The 18,078-nt window shown below is 46.3% G+C and overlaps 1 protein-coding gene across 4 annotated transcripts in view; it reads right to left on the bottom strand.

The window, feature by feature from the left end:
* The window catches only part of ulk1b (unc-51 like autophagy activating kinase 1), a 107,254-nt gene that overhangs the window by 68,613 nt on the left and 20,563 nt on the right, over positions 1 to 18,078 (bottom strand). For all 4 annotated transcript variants that reach the window (XM_041202831.1, XM_041202832.1, XM_041202833.1 and 1 more), the window contains 4 exons: positions 13,918 to 13,950; positions 13,465 to 13,501; positions 9,485 to 9,658; positions 4,544 to 4,617 (listed from right to left, as the gene is read on the bottom strand). In XM_041202831.1, coding sequence (XP_041058765.1) covers positions 4,544 to 4,617; positions 9,485 to 9,658; positions 13,465 to 13,501; positions 13,918 to 13,950 — 318 coding nt within the window. The remainder of the gene's footprint in view (positions 1 to 4,543; positions 4,618 to 9,484; positions 9,659 to 13,464; positions 13,502 to 13,917; positions 13,951 to 18,078) is intronic.

Genomic DNA, 18,078 nt, shown 5'->3' with positions numbered 1-18,078 from the left:
CCCCACACACACACCTTAAACCAGCTTATATTTCAGCTCTTTCCTGGACTCGAACTCAAGTTCTGTCGAAGGGTCATGAGGACTCGAAACGTCAACTCTTTTCTTCTCCGCCGATGCTGCCAGACCTGCTGAGTTTTTCCAGGTAATTCTGTTTTTGTTTTGAACAACCTACTTGATCTCAAGTCTTGAAAACTCTCAGCACATCCCAAAGATGATGAGTCAAAATCCTGGAACACCCTTCCTAACAGCACTGTGGGTGTACCTACACCACATGGACTGCAGCGGTTCAAGAAGGCAGCTAACCACCACCTTCTCAAGGGGCAATTAGGGATGGGCAATAAATGCTGGCCCAGCCAGTGACACCCACATCCCATGAAAAAATAAATCTATTTTTTACGAAGCCCTTTACAGCCAATGCAGTCATTTTATTTTTGAGGTGTAATGACTGCTGTATTGTGAAAAGTGCAGCAGTGAGCTTGCACACAGCAAGATCCCACAAACAGCAACATGATGCAGCCACTGCCTTTGGGTCTTGGAGGGAGTGAAGCACAGCTTCACTAGAATGCTACTGGAGCTTAAGGGGTTAAATTTTGAGGACTTACGATATTAATTTGGATTGTCTTCCCTTGAATTTCGAAAGTTGAGGGATGACCTAATTGAGGGGTTTATAGGGTGGACAGAGAGAAACTATTTCCCCTGATGGAGGAAAGAGAAATGAGGGGACATCATTTAAAACGAGAGCCAGGTTATTCTGGAGGGAAATCAGGAAGCGCTTCTCCACACAACTGGGTAATTTGAAACTGTCTCCCCGCAAGGTGATCGTCTGTGGGATGTTAATGCGTGCAAGTCAGCTGCTGCGTTCTCTACATTACAAGTCATTACACCTTAAAATTACAAGTATTACATTGGCTGGAAAGGACTTTTTTAACATCTTTATTCTTTCACAGGATGTGGGTGTTGCTGACTAGGGCAGCATTTATTGCCTGTCTCTAATTGCCCCTTGAGAAGGTGGTGGGTGAGCTGCCTTCTTGAGCTGCTGCAGTCCTTGTGGTGTCGGGACACCCACAGTGCTGTTAGGGAGGGAGTTCTAGGATTTTGTCCCAGTGATTCTGGGACGTGACGAGATCAATGAAAAGCAGTATATCAGTGTGAATTCTTTAAGGTTGAGCATCTGAGAAGGGTGGTGGGGGTGAGGGGGAGGTAGGAGGTCTGGCAACCAGGACCTCACAGATGCACGCAATGTCCTGTTGCTTTCCTCTTACAAAGTTTTTGTTTCTAATCTGTGGTTTCTGTGGTAAAATTCTAACCTTAGAAGGTAAACAAACCCAGTTGATGTTTGACTAATGATTCATAACAACCTGTTATAGTATCTGAGCAAGAGTTACATCAGCTAACAGACTAATACATGAATCACTGGCTTGGAAAAGTTAAGTCTATTCACTTTCCATGCAGTTGCTCTTTTGCTCCAGTAATGACAAAGTTGCATCAGAAACCTTGGCCTTTGTTTTTAATTCATTGTTTCACAACAATGCATTCTTGCTGCTTAATTGAGAGTTAAATATTGGTCGGGAGACCAATTCTTGCTCTTCTTCAAGATAATGTCACAGGATCTTTTACAACCACTCGTCAGGGAAGCAGTGCCTCGGTATAATGTACGATTTAAATAGATCCAGACACGTGGGTAGATATTTCACTGAGCTGGCAGAGATGGGCTGAACAGCTGTGTTTCCTCAAAGCTGCTTGTGTCCCCACTGTGGTAGCTTTGCAACAAACGCACCCACAGGTTGAGCAACCACCCTGGGGGTTGTTTACCGAGTTCAGTCAGGTGGCGGAGGCAGGCACAGGCCTGACCAGCCTCAGGCTCAAAACCAAACCCCCTCCCCCAGCTCCTACCATCCCGCTAGAATCCGCCCCCCCCCCTCCCCTCGAGCTCCTGTCAGTACCTCCCCTGCTCCTCTGTTTCCCGTCAGCACCCCACTCCTTCACTCCCACAGTCTCTCGTGGCGAGGGGTCCCTTATTTTCTCCCCTCAAGAGTTGGTCACCCCTGGCAACACATACTCTGTGGGCCTACGCCCAGCGAATTTGCGACATGGGGAGGGGGGGGCGGCGCAGGGATGGCAGCTCTTTAGAAATTCTTTGCCAAATAATCCCAAAGGACTGAGTTTGGCTCAAACCTCTCCAGACGCCATGCTGAGAAATGACAAATGAGCAACTGGTCAGATTACCGGGCAACCGGGTGATAATTAGGTGTTATCCTACCAGCCTCACCCATGTTACTAGTGACGACTATTGAAGGCCGCACACACAGTAACCTGGGCCCGGTGACACCATTTATTTACAACTCATGCTAGGGATGTGGGCATCACTGGCAAGGTCAGGGTTCATTGGCCACCCCCAGTTGCCTTAAGAAGATGCTGGGGAGCCATCAGTTCTCAGGCCGGATACCACAGAGAGTGGCCACTTTGGAGGGCTGTCAGGGGTCAGTCAGGTGGGTGCGGGATTAAGTCGCATAGAGACCCAGGCTGGGCAAGGTCGACAGGTTTCATTCTCCGAAAGTAGCGTTAGCGAACCAGCGGGGTTTTTTTTTAAAAAAACGACAAATCAACAGTCTCACGGTCACTTTTACCGAGACCGGCTTTATGTTTCCAGACTGTTCCATTTGGGGGGAAAAAAAAAAGGAATCAAATTTCTCATGGGGCCGAATTTCTGTCTTGCCGGGCGGGCGCGGACCTGACCCGGACGAGCGGAAGATGACACACGATGACAGCGGGTGAGTGTTCCAACCTCGTCGCACACCCGCGCGATATTTCGATCTGTGGGCACATGCGGGAGTCTGCAGCGGGCCCGCCGGCAATGAAGGGGCCTACTAAGGCCCTTAATCGATAAATTGACCCCAATGCTTTGCTGCCCGCCTGATCGATCGGTCAACGGGCGGGCGAATAGGCCAAGCGGCCTTTGCATTTTTGGCGAAACCTCGTCCACGGGCGAGACGAGGTTTCCACCAGTGATTTAACAAAAAAAAAATTAAAAACTTCTAACCCTCGTAATTAACACGTCCCTGCTCAGGTGATAGAGTCGCATGAGGGGGACACGATTTCATTTATCGTTAATATCTTTTACCTTTATTGCTAAAAATCTGAAGCTCCCTGAGGCAGCTCTGGGTCTTCAAGGAGCTTTTACTGCGCGCGCGCTCCTGTACATGCACACACTTCCGCGCTCAGGCTCCTCCTGCCCCACCCTGGTGGCGTAGAGGGCTGCAACGTGCGTTTCACCCTGACTGGCTGTTAACTGGTCAGCCAGCGTGAAATCCATGTCGGGGACTGCCCAGCGAGGGCAGAATCCTGCCCACATGCATGCTAGGGTCGAACTCTCATTCTCTGGATTATTATCGGTAGGTCTTAGGGAGCATCTTAAAAGAAGGGAAGAGCGGCCGGAGCGGCAAGAGACGCAGGACGTCCGCACGGCTTACAGCTCAGCAGGTGGGGCAACGGGAGAGGGAAATGCCCAGGAGTCCAGGGCTGGAAGAGTTCTTGGAGGATTGTACAGCTGGAGGAGGCTAGAGAGATAGGAAGGGTCAAAGCCAAAGGAGGCATTTCAACATCAGGATGAGAACTTCAAGACCACATAGTTGGTGGACTGGGTGCCAATGTAGAGCAGCAAGTACAGTGGGTGATAGGCCACTAATGTGAGTGTACGTAATATGATGTCAGTGATATAGTGGCTGAAAGTTGCAATATATAGGATCATGGTACCTGCATTTCTTACTCTTGTCTAATTTTATTGCACAATTAGAAGGCTTTTTAAAATTCATTCACAGGGTGTGGGTTTCGCTGGCATTTTTTTTGCCTATTGCTAGTTGTCCCAGAGGTGGTGGTGGGAGGTCTTAGTAACTTTCTAGGCCAGCTCGCAGGGCAGTTAAGAGTGAACCGCACTGGTGTGGGGATTGGAGTCACACATTGGCCAGACCTGGTAATGGTGGCAGTTTACTGAGGGAATGCCGCGCTGTCGGAGGTGCCGTTGTGAGGATGAGAAGTTAAGTCACTGCCTCGCAGGAGAGGATAAAAAAAATCCCACCTCACTATTTCGAAGAAGAGCAGGGGTTGGGGGGTTGAGGGGTTGGGGGCTTTCCCCCCCACCCCAGGCCAATATTTATCCCTCAGTCATCACCAAAGAAAACAGATTGTCACATTGCTATCTGTGGGATCTTGCTGTGTGTAAATTGGCTGCTGCATTTCTTACATTACAACAACGACGTCAAAAAGTACTCACTGGCTGTAAAGCATTTCAGGACATAAATGAAAGTCTTTCTTTCTAAAGGAACATTAAGGAACCAGCTGAAAGTTTGGGACAGTCCAACAGCTTCATGGTCACTTTCAACTGTAATCTGCTTTTTTTATTTCCATGTTTTTAACTGAAACCTAACGCTCAAAATGTCATGATGGGTTTGAAAGGCACGTTCTCTGGAGGTGATTAGTCACGTAACCACTTCACTATCAAACACTAAGAACAAAACAATTCAAACTCACTCGGGTGTATACTCACCATGTACATGGGCGAACCACACAAAGTTGCTGCCAACATGTTGGTCTGTAAATATCGGGCAAAGCCAAAGTCAGCTGTGTTCAAATTAGAGGAGAAAAGGATTCAGCAATATTGCCAAAGCAAGTCCTCACTGTGTTTACACTTCAAACATTACAAGAGATTTTCAACAAAGTAACACAACCAGCATGTGTGGGGTGCACTCATGTTATTGAAGCAATCATTTCCACTCAATTGGAAATAACTCGTTAAGTTACACCCTTTAACTGTTACCATCATGGAGGAATCACCACCCCAAGGGTTGTAAATCCTTCAGGATTGCTCTGGAGTCTCCAAGAATTGAAGAGCGATCTCCAGCCCAAAGCTGCAAGCAAAAACACAAGGGGGCAAAATCATCAGGACATTTAAAACACTGAGGTCTTTCTCATTTTCTCCGAGTCTTTCCACTTAATCACACACACACAAAAAAATTTGGAGGTGGGGTAGAAATGCCATTGATTGGTTAAGTCAAGAGTTTCAATCAGATAAGAGTCTGTTCATGTTTTGATTGCTATGAATCATCAGGGCAATGGAGGGCTTGGCCTAAATAGCCAAGTGGTTATGGTATTGGGTTTGTAACCCCCAGATCAAGTGTTCAAATCTCACAATGGCAAACTATGGAACAATGTGACTTCATCTGAAACAGATGGAAACAGGTTTGTACTCGAAAGAGTATCAGGGCAATGGAGTTGTGGGAATGTCAGGTGGGACAAATTGAAACAGGAAACCATGTGATGAAACCCGAGGAATACATCCAATTAGAGTTGGCAACCCCATGTGATAAGTAGGCCCATTTTAGGAGAGACTTTCTAGGGAGTGAGCCAGATCTTCAACAGGGCAGATCCCTCCCAAGATTTCTCTCTCTCCCGATTCACATCCAAGCCTATTTCTGCAGCTGACGAATGACTTGAAATATTTTTGGCAGGTTTTCCAGTCTCCTCTTTTGAACCCATAACTGTAGGGATGTCTAACTCTGGTTGGACGTTTTCTTGAAGATTTCATCACAAGACCTTCTGTCTCCATCTGCCCCATGTCTGCCAATGGGCACCTGGCACATTCGTTGTCACTGTGCCCTGCCTTCCTACAACCAATTGGAAAGCCAAGAAAACTCTTTCTGGCAGGACTTTCCCATGGGTTTTGGAATCCCAATGTTTGGAACAAACAGAGGTCCTGAGCTTGCAGGGAATAAGGCCGGTACAGCCATATTCCTGGAGATGGTCTCCTGATTGGCCACCTCCAAGCTCGCTACCCAATTAAGGACGGTAGGTGGGCCCTCAATGCTGCCAGCTAAAGAGGGGCCCCCAGCTTTGGATCCTCACAGCATCACTGGGAGAGGTGTGGGTGCTGCTGAGGTGGATAAAGAGGGCACCTCAACACAGAAGCACTCGCCTAGGGGTAAGTTTAAAATAAAACTTCAGCGAGGCCAAGCAGGCAGACCCCTCTGATTGGGAGGAAGTTCCCTCCAGGTGAATTATAAGGCTGTGAGTGCAGCCTTTTCTGGAACTGGCCCTCTCTTTGGGGGAATAGGGCCTCCAACTCCCATGGCCTTCTGCTGGGAGGTCTCCTCTGCTAAGTTGAGGGCCTCCCAACACAGCAGGAAGTCTCCTCGCTGCTGACTGAATACCGGCCAGCACTCGAAATGGTCCCTAAATGGGGCCTTCAATATGCACATTGGTTTCTCCCCTCTGGTGAGAAGGCAGATCATCTGCCTCCAAGCCATCCCCGGGATACTTTCCCAGCAGCGGGAACACATTGGGCTGGTTTCCCCACTGCTCTCCCAGCACCCTGTCTCCTATCCCAGCACCAGGCCGCGAAAATTCAATCCTTTGTGACCCAGTTGGCAGATTCTTGACCGTTCATCGAAAAGTATTTCCCCACCATCTCCAATATTTTTATAACAGGCAAACAAGATCGTTAAAAGAGGAATTTCTTTCTGCCCCCAGCAATGTTTCTCCTTGCAGAAGCCTCCTGGTTTTTAGTCCCTGGAGGGTCTGGGACAACACAGATCAGGAGATTTGGGTGGGTGGAATAAGGCGGGGTTGTTGGGGGTGGAGGATGATGCAGAGATTGGTGAGGCCACCGAGGGACTTAAAGACAAGGGTGAGAATCTTTCAACTAGAATCTTTAAACTGGAAGCCAATTACAGCCTCGGGGGGGTAAAAGGCAAACAGGACTTGCGGATGGATTGGATATGGACAGCGCATTTTTGGATGAGCTCAAATTCCCAGAGGGTGGTGTGTGGGAAGCTGGCCAGAGAACACTGGGGTAGTTGCGTTTACAGATAACATCTGGTTGAGGGTTTCAGCAGCAGGTGATGCAGGACCTGGAGATATTCAATATAACAGGTAGAAATAGGCGATCTTGACGCTGAAGGGGTGACAGGAGTTAAAAGCTCAGCTGGGGGGGTTGATGTTGCAAAGCGGGGGGAGGTGAAATGAATGTGCTTTTCTTGCAGGGCAGGGAATACTAGACTCTAAGAACTCAGGGTCAGATAAGGACAGCAGGATTTTCTACAGCAGAAATAACCAGTCAATTGAGTAACAGTGCCAAGGAAAACACTTGGAGGAAGAAAGCAGGAGGAAAGAGCCTCAATTACTGGGCAACTTTTCACATTTCGGATACACAAGCTGGTGCCCAAAGCCGAAAAGAAGCAAATTTTCTTGTTGGGACTAAGTAAAGCTCACAGCTTTCGATGAAGCCTGGTTAACTGGTCTGGCTCAAACTGGTTGGTTTTGATTATTGATTATTTACAACTCTTATTCTCTTTGTAACAGGAACGTAGTCTTCCAACAACACTCTTTTTCTAAGCATTGTTAAATTCTTCTTTTGTCATTACTAAATATATCACGAGAAGCAGCAACGTTCACGGATACAGACATGAAACAAGCCTGGAAAAGATAACGTTTTGCATTTGTATAGTGCCTTAAAACGTCCCAAAACATTTTCACAGCGGTGCCATTCATTTCGCACTGAGCCTCCTAAGGAGATATTAGTAAACATCTGGCCAAAGAGGTAAGCTTTAAGGAGCTTCTCAGAGGAAGAGACTAAAGTGGAGGGATTAGGGAGGGAATTTAAGAGCGGTGGTGAAGACAGTTGAAGGCACAGCTGCCAGTAGTGGAGAGATTAAAATCAGATGTGCAAGAGGCCAGAATTGAAGGAGCATTGAGAGTTGTGAGGTTGGAAAGGATTACAGAGATAGGGAGGGAAAAGGCCACGCTAAGATATGAAAACAAGGATGAGAACTTAAAAACCAAGGCATTGTTGAACAGGGACCTGATGTAGGTTAGCAAGCATGGGATGATGGATGATTGGGACTTGAAGAGAGTTAGGATATGGGCAGCAGAGAGAGCTGCAAACTCTGAAATTAATCATTAAGTTACTGACTCATGGTGAGTGAGATATTAGAGAATGTTAAATATATCACGGAGATGGTTGGTATATTGTGATTTTGCATGGACTATCTAATATTAGATTTTGTCCCTCCAATCTTGGATCTGTGTCTGCAGGGAGCATGTTGAGTATAGATCGCTGGGAAGGCTAATGCGTTGATGGCCTTTATCATGAGGATGCTGGAATCCAAAGCAGAGGAAATGATCTTTCAGCTATCCAGAGTTTTGGTCAGGCCCCCACAAAGTAACTGTGTTCAGTTCTGGACATCATAATGCAGGAAGGTGATAATGGCCTTGCAAATTCACCAGAATAATAGAGGTTAAAATGTTAAATTATGATGGCAGATTGCATAAACTTGGCTTCTATTCCCTCGAGTCGAAGGGTGCTTTGATCAAAGTGCTCTAAACGATAAAGGACTTGGCTTTCCCAGGATGTTCCTCATCCTCTTCCTCCCAGAGGAGAATCCCCATAGGAGCCATTTGGCAACCAAATCCTTTTGTTTTGTTTTTTCTTAAAACAAACTAGAGATCGTTTCAAGGGAAACTCAAATAAACCGTCTCCTCATCTGTTCAGGTGGGCGTAAAGATCCCACGGCATCCACTGACAAAGAAATGAGAGCTCTCCCAGTGTGTTGGCCAACGTTTCTCCTTCAAAGAGCTGCACAGATTAATTGTTCATTCATCTCATTTTGGGCTAAGCACTTCGGGGTGGTTTTCCTGTAAGGAAAAGAGCTACAGAAATGCAGGTTTTATGTGCAAAATGGCTATTTGTCTGTGTGACAACAGCGAATACCAAGTAATTCATTGGATGTCAAGCTAGATATCATTTCGTTCAGCTGAGGGGTGGCTTAACACAGGTCTTTTAAAATTTGAAAGGTTTTGACAGAGTGGATACAGAGGGAATGTTTCCCCTTGTGGGGAAGAGCAGAACCAGAGGCCATCAATATAAGACAGTCCCCAAGAAATCCCATAGGGAATTCAGAAGAAACTTCTGCGGAATGTGAGAATGTGGAACTCGCTACCACAGGGAGTGGCTGAGGTGAATTGTATTGATGCATCTAAGAGGAAGCTGGATAAGAACATGGTGGAGAAGGGAACAGAGGGGTACGCTGATAGAGTTTGATGAGGAAGGATAAACACTGGAATGGACTGGCTGGGCCAAATGGCCTGTTCCTGTGCTGTGTATTCTGTAATTTTATGTAAAGCCCTTTGGGAATATGATACAATGTTGTATAAATGCAAGGTTTTCCCCCCAATATAATCAAACTGTTATGTGCCTTATTCTAAAAGCCAAGTTACTCATAGAAAGATAGAGCGCAGAAGGAGACCATTCGGCCTGTCATGTTTATACCAGCTCTTTGAAGGAGCTGTCCAAATAATCCCACTGGCCCTGTTCTTTGCCTACGCCCCCTGCAAAGTTAAACAGTACAATCACAGCGATAGTGTGTCCAAGAGGGACCCATGCCACCCACAGCAACATACGTGGAGGGTCACCACAGCCGGCCTGGACTCTCACCTATCTTGATGCGGATATTGTTGGGGTTGGATTTGCGGCCTCCGATGCAGGACAGTAGGATGTTCTGTGGTTTCAGGTCACGGTGGATGACCCCTTTGCTGTGCAACATCTTCATGGCCCCCGCTATCTGCTGCAGGAAAAGTCGGATGGTATCCTCACTGAGAGTCCCCTTCGCTGGAAAGTAAACGTGAGGTCAGGCACCAGCTTTTGGTTTAACTCTGAGACATGTTCTCTCTCATCGGAAAAACGTACTGTAGCTGGCGAATTGAGTGACTGGGATTCAGGGCCCCGCGCTCTGAGAATGCGCTGTCATTGGCTTCCTAATCAACCTCTAATCCCGTCGGAGTGCACGTACTGACCATCCCTTTGTAACCATTGGGCCGAGTGCTCTATGTAAAAGTACTCACCTGCAATCGGCAAAGCCCCAAAGCAGGGTCCTCGTTCACACTGACACTGCGCATTTGCTCTGCATGCAGTGTCCTGTCTTCCCCTTACACATCCAACCACGCAAAGCAACTCTTCAATTCAGCCATGTTATAAACTGAGACACCAATTTATCTTTATAAAGAAAGAATCCCAGAGAACAATCGATGTGCACAATAATATTTTTTATCAAGTGGTCAATTCTCTGTGGCTGAACACCAAACAAACTGAGTGGATTATCAATACCGTCTGATGGTCTGTTTTTCTTTCTGTCTAACTCCTACAGTAAGTGACGAGGTTAAATGGATACAAGGTGGAAGTAGTAAAGTTTCAAAAATGGCCCATACCCTGTTCCCTGGAGGGTGGGGAGGGCAAAGCTTTTAAAGTACCCTGTCACAAAGGAGGTTACATCTTGGAAACAGGCTAGCAAAGGATTTAAGTACAAATCGACTGGTCCATTGAAAATCATTGCCTGTGTTTGAGTCTGTTCTGTCTACAGATCAGCATTAAGCTACCCTCACCACAGGGGCTTCTCTGATCACGTAATATTTAAGAAGCACTGGTGAACACGAGGTCTACTAAGCTTTTTTTAATCATTCCTTCATGGGATGTGGGCATCGCTGACTAGACCAGCATTTATTGCCCACCCCTAATTGCCCTAGTCCAGAGGGCATTTTAAGAACTAACCACATTGCTGTGGGTCTGGAGTCACATGTAGGCCCAGACTAGGTAAGGACGGCAGATTTCCTTTCCTAAAGGACATCAGTGACCCAGATGGGTTTTCACAACAATCAGCAATGGTTTTTTGGTCACCATTAGACTTTCAACTACAGATTTTTATTGATTTCCAATTTCACCATCTGCTGTGGTGGGATTCGAACCCAGGTCCCTCAGAGCATTAAGATAAAAGCAAAATACTGCGGATGCTGGAAATCTGAAACAAAAACAGAAAATGCTGGAAAAACTCAGCAGGTCTGATTGCCTCTGTGGAGAGAGAAAACAGAGTTCACGTTTTGGAGTCCCATGACCCTTCTTCAGATGCGGTCATACAGACTCAAAACGTTAACTCTGGTTCTCACTCCACAGATGCTGTCAGACCTGCTGTGTTTTTCCAGCATTTTCTGTTTTTGTTCCCCAGAGCATTAGCCTGGATCTCTGGAATACCAGTCCAGTGACAATATCACTTCGCCACCACCATCCCAACCTATACTGAACACCAGCATTAGAACAAGCAGCCAGCCAGAAATTCTAGAAATCCTGTAGATTTACTTAACACTGAAGAGACAGAACTTGTCTTGAGCGCTCCATGTAACTTCTCAAGGACTCTAGTGATACAGATAGTGCCTTACCTTTGACAGAAAGGACTTGCATTTATATACTGCCTTTCATGGCCTCAGGCTGTCCCACAATGCTTCACATGTCAATTCATTTGTTTGGATTGTAGTCATTCTTGAAGTTTAGGAAATATGACAGCCAATTTTCACACAGAAAACTCCCACAAATGTGATAATGACGATTCACCCATTTTATTAATGTTGTGTGATGCATAAATATTGGCCCCAGGACGCTGGGGAGAATTCCCCTGCTCCTCTTCAAAATGGTCCCATGTGATCTCAGCTGAAGTCATATCTAGCACAAAGGAAGATGGTTGTGATTGGTTGGACACCAATCATCTCAGCTCCAGAACATCACTGCAGGAGTTCCTCAGAGTAGTGTCCTGGGCCCAACCATCAATGACCTTTCTTCCATCATAAGGTCAGAAGTGGGGATGTTCATTGATTATTGTACAGTGCTCAACACCATTCACAACTCCTCCAATACTGAAGAAATCTGTATCTACCTGTGGCAGGACCTGGATGACATTCAAGCTTGGGCTGACAAGTGGCAAGTAACATTCGTGCCACACAAGTGCCAGGCAATGACCATCCCCAACAAGAGAGAGTCTAACCATCACCCCTTGACATTAAATAGCATTACCATCACTGCATGCTCCACTATCAACATCCTGGGAGTTACCATTGACCAGGAACTGAACTTATCCAACCATATTAATATCTTAGCTACAAGAGCAGGTCAGAAGCTGTGAATTCTGCAGAAAGTAACTCATATCCTGACTCCCCAAAGCCTGTCCACCATCTACCAGGCACAAGTCAAGAGTGTGATGGGCTATTCCCCACTTGCCTGGATGAGCGGACCTCCAACAACACTCAAGAAGCTCGACACCATCCAGGACAAAGCAGCCCGCTTGGCTGGCACCACAATCACAAACATTCACTCCCTCCACCACCGATGCACAGTAGCAGCAGTGTGCGCCATAAACCATTTACAAGGTGCACTGCAGGAACTCACCATGGCTCCTTCAACAGTACCTTCCAAACACATGACCTCTACCACCTCAAAGGACAAGGGCAGTAGATGCATGGGAACATCACCACCTGCAAGTTCCCCTCCAAGCCACTCACTATCCTGACTTCACTGTCGCTGGGTCAAAATCCTGGAACTCCCTTCAGCACTGTGGGTGTACCTACACCATATGGACTGCATCAATGAGGCAGCAAACCAATGAGGAAGCATGACCCAGACCTCCCTGTCGCTTGCCATTTTAACACTCCACCCTGCTCTCTTGCCCACATGTCCGTCCTTGGCCTGCTGCATTGTTCCAGTGAAGCTCAACGCAAACTGGAGGAACAGCACCTCATCTTCCGACCAGGCACTTTACAGCCTTCCGGACTGAATATTGAGTTCAACAACTTTAGATCATGAACTGTCTCCTCCATCCCCACCCCCTTTCCAATCCCCCTTGTTCCAATAATTTATATAGAGTTTTCTTTTCCCACCTATTTCCATTATTTTTAAATGTATATTCCATCCATTGTTTTATGTCTACCTTTTAGCCTATTTCGATCCTTTCCCCCACCCCACCCCACCCCACTAGGGCTATCTGTTCGTTGCTCGTCCTGCTTTCTATCCTTAATGTCACCTATTAGCACATTCCTTAGATAATATCACCACCTTCATCACATCTTTGTCCTTTTGTCTATGACATCTTTTGGTTATCTCCACCTATCTCTGGCCCTCTATCCAACTCTACTGGTCCACACGCCCCCCACCCTCCCAGTTAAACCAGCTTATATTTCACTTTTTTAAAAATTTTTCCTTAGTTCTGTTGAAGAGTCATACGGACTCGAAACGTTAACTGTGCTGCTCTCCGTCTGCGGAGTTTTTCCAGATATTTTTATTTTGCAGCAAACCTTGCTTTTTATGGGAGCTTGCTGTGCATGTTTCCCCCATTACAGCAGTGACTACACTTCAAACATACTTCACTGGCTGTAAAGCAACGGCTTGGGACATCATGAGGGCATGAAAGTTCTTTGTTTCTTTCTATCTCTCGTTCAGGAGATAAATATACAAATGACACTATCAGTCACACCCAATGATGAACTCTATTTGCACTGTGCTGAGTAAATACAGCCAGATGTAATCATTGCTACAGCTGGCCAATCAGTAGCATCATTATTTTCTACCACTCTACAAAGCCATCTTTATTGCAGACTTACAATGGAGATAATCAGCAAGGTCACCACCATTACAGTACTGGAAAACACAAAAACACAGACGGTGAGTTAGTCAAGTTGCATTGTCCAATGGTATGTGACACAATCTAAAATTGGTTATCAGTTGCAGTGTAACGTAAAAATAAATCAGACAGGCAAACCCAGTCTGTAATCAGTTGGAAAGGAATCTCGGCTGCTGCAAGCTTCTGCTCATGTGAAACTGCAAGCCAGGTACAATAAATCGGACCCCACTAATGTCAGCAAACATTGTGTGGCAGGAACATAGCCTGGGAGTTCAGGGAGAGTCGGTGCACCACACATGCTTTTCCCTAAACCTGGAGATTGTCTGCACTCCGATTCATAACATCTGCTTCTGGCATGGGCAGCTGTAGCCTGAAAGCAAGAATTCATGACATTTAACCCACCGGGTAGCCCAAAGCATGTTGCACAACTCACCTCCATCACCAGATAGACAGAGTTTGCCACTTCCTGTAAAATGGAAAGATGACAATTAGAAATAATAGCATTTTGATACATTATACTCTTGCTAACTACTGGTCCACAGACCTTATTTCCTGTTGCCATGATTTTATGATCTTTCTCTTTGAATATTTCCCATTGTAAGCTGCTATGTCAACATTTACCATTCATTATTGCTATGTCAACTGTCACAATGTAGTTGCACATTCTGACCACCAGGCTGGTTCCATGGAGTTAGCTTCTGAAGTTTTTTTTTCTCTCTCAACCCTGCGACAATTTTGTGCACAGAAAAAAATTGCATTTATCAAATAATCTTGGACAGTGTCACAGATAATTTACAGTCAAATAAAGTTTACAAGGAGGTTTAAATCATTCAATTCTTTGCCACAACTTTTGGCCCCTCCCTTGTTGCAGCGGTGGACTTGTATTGGGTTATTGATCAGCTTGTATCATCGACTATCTGTCCACTCCCTCAGATAAGCTTTTTTATTAATTCATTCAGAGGATGAGGTTAGTCGCTGGTAAGACCAGCATTTATTGCCCATTGCTAATTACCCTTGAGAGGATGATGGTGAGCCGCCCACTGAATGTCTTGCTAGGCCATTTCAGAGGACAGTTAAGAGTCAACCACAATACTCTGGGTCTGGAGTCTCATATAGGCCAGCCAGTGAGGGATGGCAGATTTCCTCCCTGAAGAACATTGTCATAAAATCCCATCTGGTTCACCAATCTGGTAGTTTCATATTCATCATTACTGATACTAGCTTTATATTCCAGATTTGACTTAATTAATGGAATTAAAAGTCCCCAGTTGCCATTCAGCGATTATAAACTCATGTCGAGGATTACTCACCCAGTTCTCTGGATGACCAGTCCAGTAACATAACCATTTACCATTCCCCGGTTACATGCACGGCCAGCTCCCAAATAAATTGCAAGGGTCTCGAGAGTGCCCATGTGGATTGAACTACTGCACATGCATTAGTCAATACACTCGCTCACATGTGGTACTGCCTTTGTGGTGCCAACAAAGACTGACTCCATTCTTCTCTGCCAACATGCAAGACGTATCCACAGAGATCTGCAGCCCTACACAATGGAAGTTACTGATGTAAAAGTGCCACATGCACTGGTCCCATCTCACATGCCTGTGCATTGACAGGTGTGATGCCCTCCTTATGTCAAGGCATAAGACCAGAGACTGCTCAATTCAACTCAACGTGAACCAGTGAGAGCTGGGAAAGTCTGTGCTAAAGAACATGGGCGGAATTTTCTGCTCTTGCTGATGGCAAGCCTAGAGACAGGAAGGACATTTACCAAGGGGGGGGGATGGGGGCATACTAGAAACCGGCTGGAGGCTTCCCATCTCCACCAGAATTAAGTTCTGTCGCCATGTAGCGTGCACAAGTTAAACAGTTTGGGCCACTTGTCACACCGTGGAGTTGGAGGTGGATGGTTTACCTCAAACAAAGGCACTCAGTGCCTGATCAAGGGACTGGATATCTTGGCAGGGGGGGTGGGGGGGGGGAGCTGCTGCTGAGAACCATCTCCTGACTTGCTTCTGATCCCTCCTGCCCGCCTCACCCCACCCCATCCCACATTACTCACCTGTGGCCTGCATCACTCAGGTGATCCTGGGACTGAAGTGCCTGTCCTTCTGGCAGCAGCCACAGCCTCCCCAGTGGCGCTACTGAGCACAGGAGCTGCCGCCCTCTGATTGGCGGCCCCAGGGGTCTTGATTCCAGGGGAATTCCCGCCCCGCGGCCTTGCCGCTGCCCGATCAGCTTGTGATTCAGCTGGCCTTCCCAAAAACCGGTCTCCCACTGGCTCCCCAGTCAGCAGGCGAAATCCCCTGATGCCTCAACAACATTCTGCCCCATGACCCCATTGCGATGGAACTTAAGTTTATCTCTGGTGATCCTGCTGACTGTGTGGGGTTTGTTAGCCCGTAGCCATTGTCTGTAATATAGGTTAAAGGTCCCTTTAACCCCAGTGTTAACCGGCTGCCAGACAGGGTTAATTGTATTTCTGATTGGTAAAGAAAATATGAAAAACAGACACCATTATTAGGTCACATGATTTCAATACATGCATGAACTTGAACTTTAACCTTTTTGTGTGTTTGTTTTAAAATGATACAAGAAAAATCATTTTGATCATTGCAAATATCTTACTCCCTTGGTTACTGAGTGGTGGTGTTTGTTAATAGGTGTGTGTGTGTGTGTGTGTGTGTAGTATCTGCTTTGTCTATGAGGTGTTTTCTATTAAAATTAATTCTTGCAGCTAAAAACGGTTTAATGTAGCTCTCTATGTAACTCATCAGTGATTTTTGTTGGACAAATACTAATCTCCACAACGTTCACCTACTGTAACAGATGTCAGTCTAGATAAACAGAAGTAGAGGGGATGATTCCACCCCCCACCCCCCCCAATGTCAATACGGCTACCAAAGCAAATCCTTCCCCAAGGGGTTTAAGGTAAAGAAAAGTCTTGCACTCGAGCAGACCAGCACATGACGAATTAATTATCAGACTTGAGATAGAGCCAGTCATAAACAGGGCCATTTATAATAAACTTTAGCAGTATTAACTTATCTAAATATGTACACAGCCCAGCCTAGACTAGACGCTGCACGGAAAGTACAATGGAAGGTCAAACTGCACTCTCTGGACTCAGCTGTTATTAACCACTAGATACTTTATAGAGGGGATGGGATCAGAGGATTGGACTTGTATTAACAACTTGCATTTATATAGCACCTCAACTTGCATTTATATAGCACTTTTTAATGTAGCAAAATGGCTCAAGTCATTTCACAGGAGTGATTATCTGACAAATGTTTGTTATCAAGCAATGTAAGGGGATATATTAGGACAGGTGACCAAAGGTTTGGTCAAGACGTAGGTATTAAGGAGCACCCTTAAGGAGAGGAAAGGGGTATAGATATTAAGGAAGGGAATTCCAGAGCTTATGCCCCAGGCAGCTGAAGATATGTCCGCCAATGGAACAGCGATGGAAATCCGGGAAATGTGAGAGACCTGAATTGGAAAAGGGCAGGTATGCTGGAGGGTTGTGGGGGGCTGGAGGAAGTTAGAGATAGGGAGGGTTTTTAAAAAATTCATTCACGGGATGTGGGCTTCGTTGGCTGGGCCAGCAATTATTGCCCGTCCCTAATTGCCCTTGAGAAGTAGTGGTGAGCTGTCTTCTTGAACCGCTGCAGTCCCTGTGGTGTAGGTACACCCACAGCGCTGTTAGGGAGGGAGTTCCAGGATTTTGACCCAGCGACAGTGAAGGAACGGCCGATATATTTCCAAGTCAGGATGGTGAGTGACTTGGAGGGGAACTTCCAGGTGATTCTGTTCCTATCCATCTGCTGTTCTTGTGCTTCAAGATGGTAGTGGGCATGGGTTTGGAAGGTGCTGTCTAAGGAGCCTTGGTGAGTTTCTGCAGTGCATATTGTAGATGGTACGCACTGCTGCCACTGTGCATCGGTGGTGCAGCGAGTGAATGTTTGTGGATGTGGTGCCAATCAAGCGGCTGCTTTGTCCTGGATGGTGTCAAAGTTCTTGAGTGTTGTGGGAGCTGCACTCATCCAGGCAAGTGGGGAGTATTCCATCACACTCCTGACCTGTACCTTGTAGATGGTGGACAGGCTTTGGGGAATCAGGAGTTGAGTTACTCACGGCAGGATTCCCAGCCTCTGACCTGCTCTTGTAGCCACAGTATTTATATGGCTAGTCCAGTTCAGTTTCTGATCAATGCTAACCCCCAGGATGTTGATGGTAGCGGATTCAGTGATGATAATGCCATTGAACATCAAGGGGCGATGGTTAGATTCTCTCTTGTTGGAGATGGTCATTGCCTGACACTTGGTGGTGAGAATGTTACTTGCCACTTGTCAAACCTGGATCTTGTTGCATTTGGGTGTAGGGGCTGCAGGAGGTTACAGAGATAGGGAGGGTCGAGGCCACAGATTGCTTTGAAAACAAGGAAGATGAATGCAATGGGTTGCTGCTGTTGTGAGCCATTCAAAGCAGTACCAGCAGGTCAATGCAGAATTAAGGATTATCAAGCTGGTTCGCAATCCGATTGCTACAGGTGAAAGATATTGGTGAAAGAGAGATAGAGAAGCATTGG

Source organism: Carcharodon carcharias, chromosome 13, assembly GCF_017639515.1.
Source record: "Carcharodon carcharias isolate sCarCar2 chromosome 13, sCarCar2.pri, whole genome shotgun sequence".
Lineage (NCBI taxonomy): Eukaryota > Metazoa > Chordata > Chondrichthyes > Lamniformes > Lamnidae > Carcharodon > Carcharodon carcharias.
The sequence above is the reverse complement of the archived record's forward strand: the minus strand, read 5'-3'. Positions and strand labels throughout refer to the sequence as shown.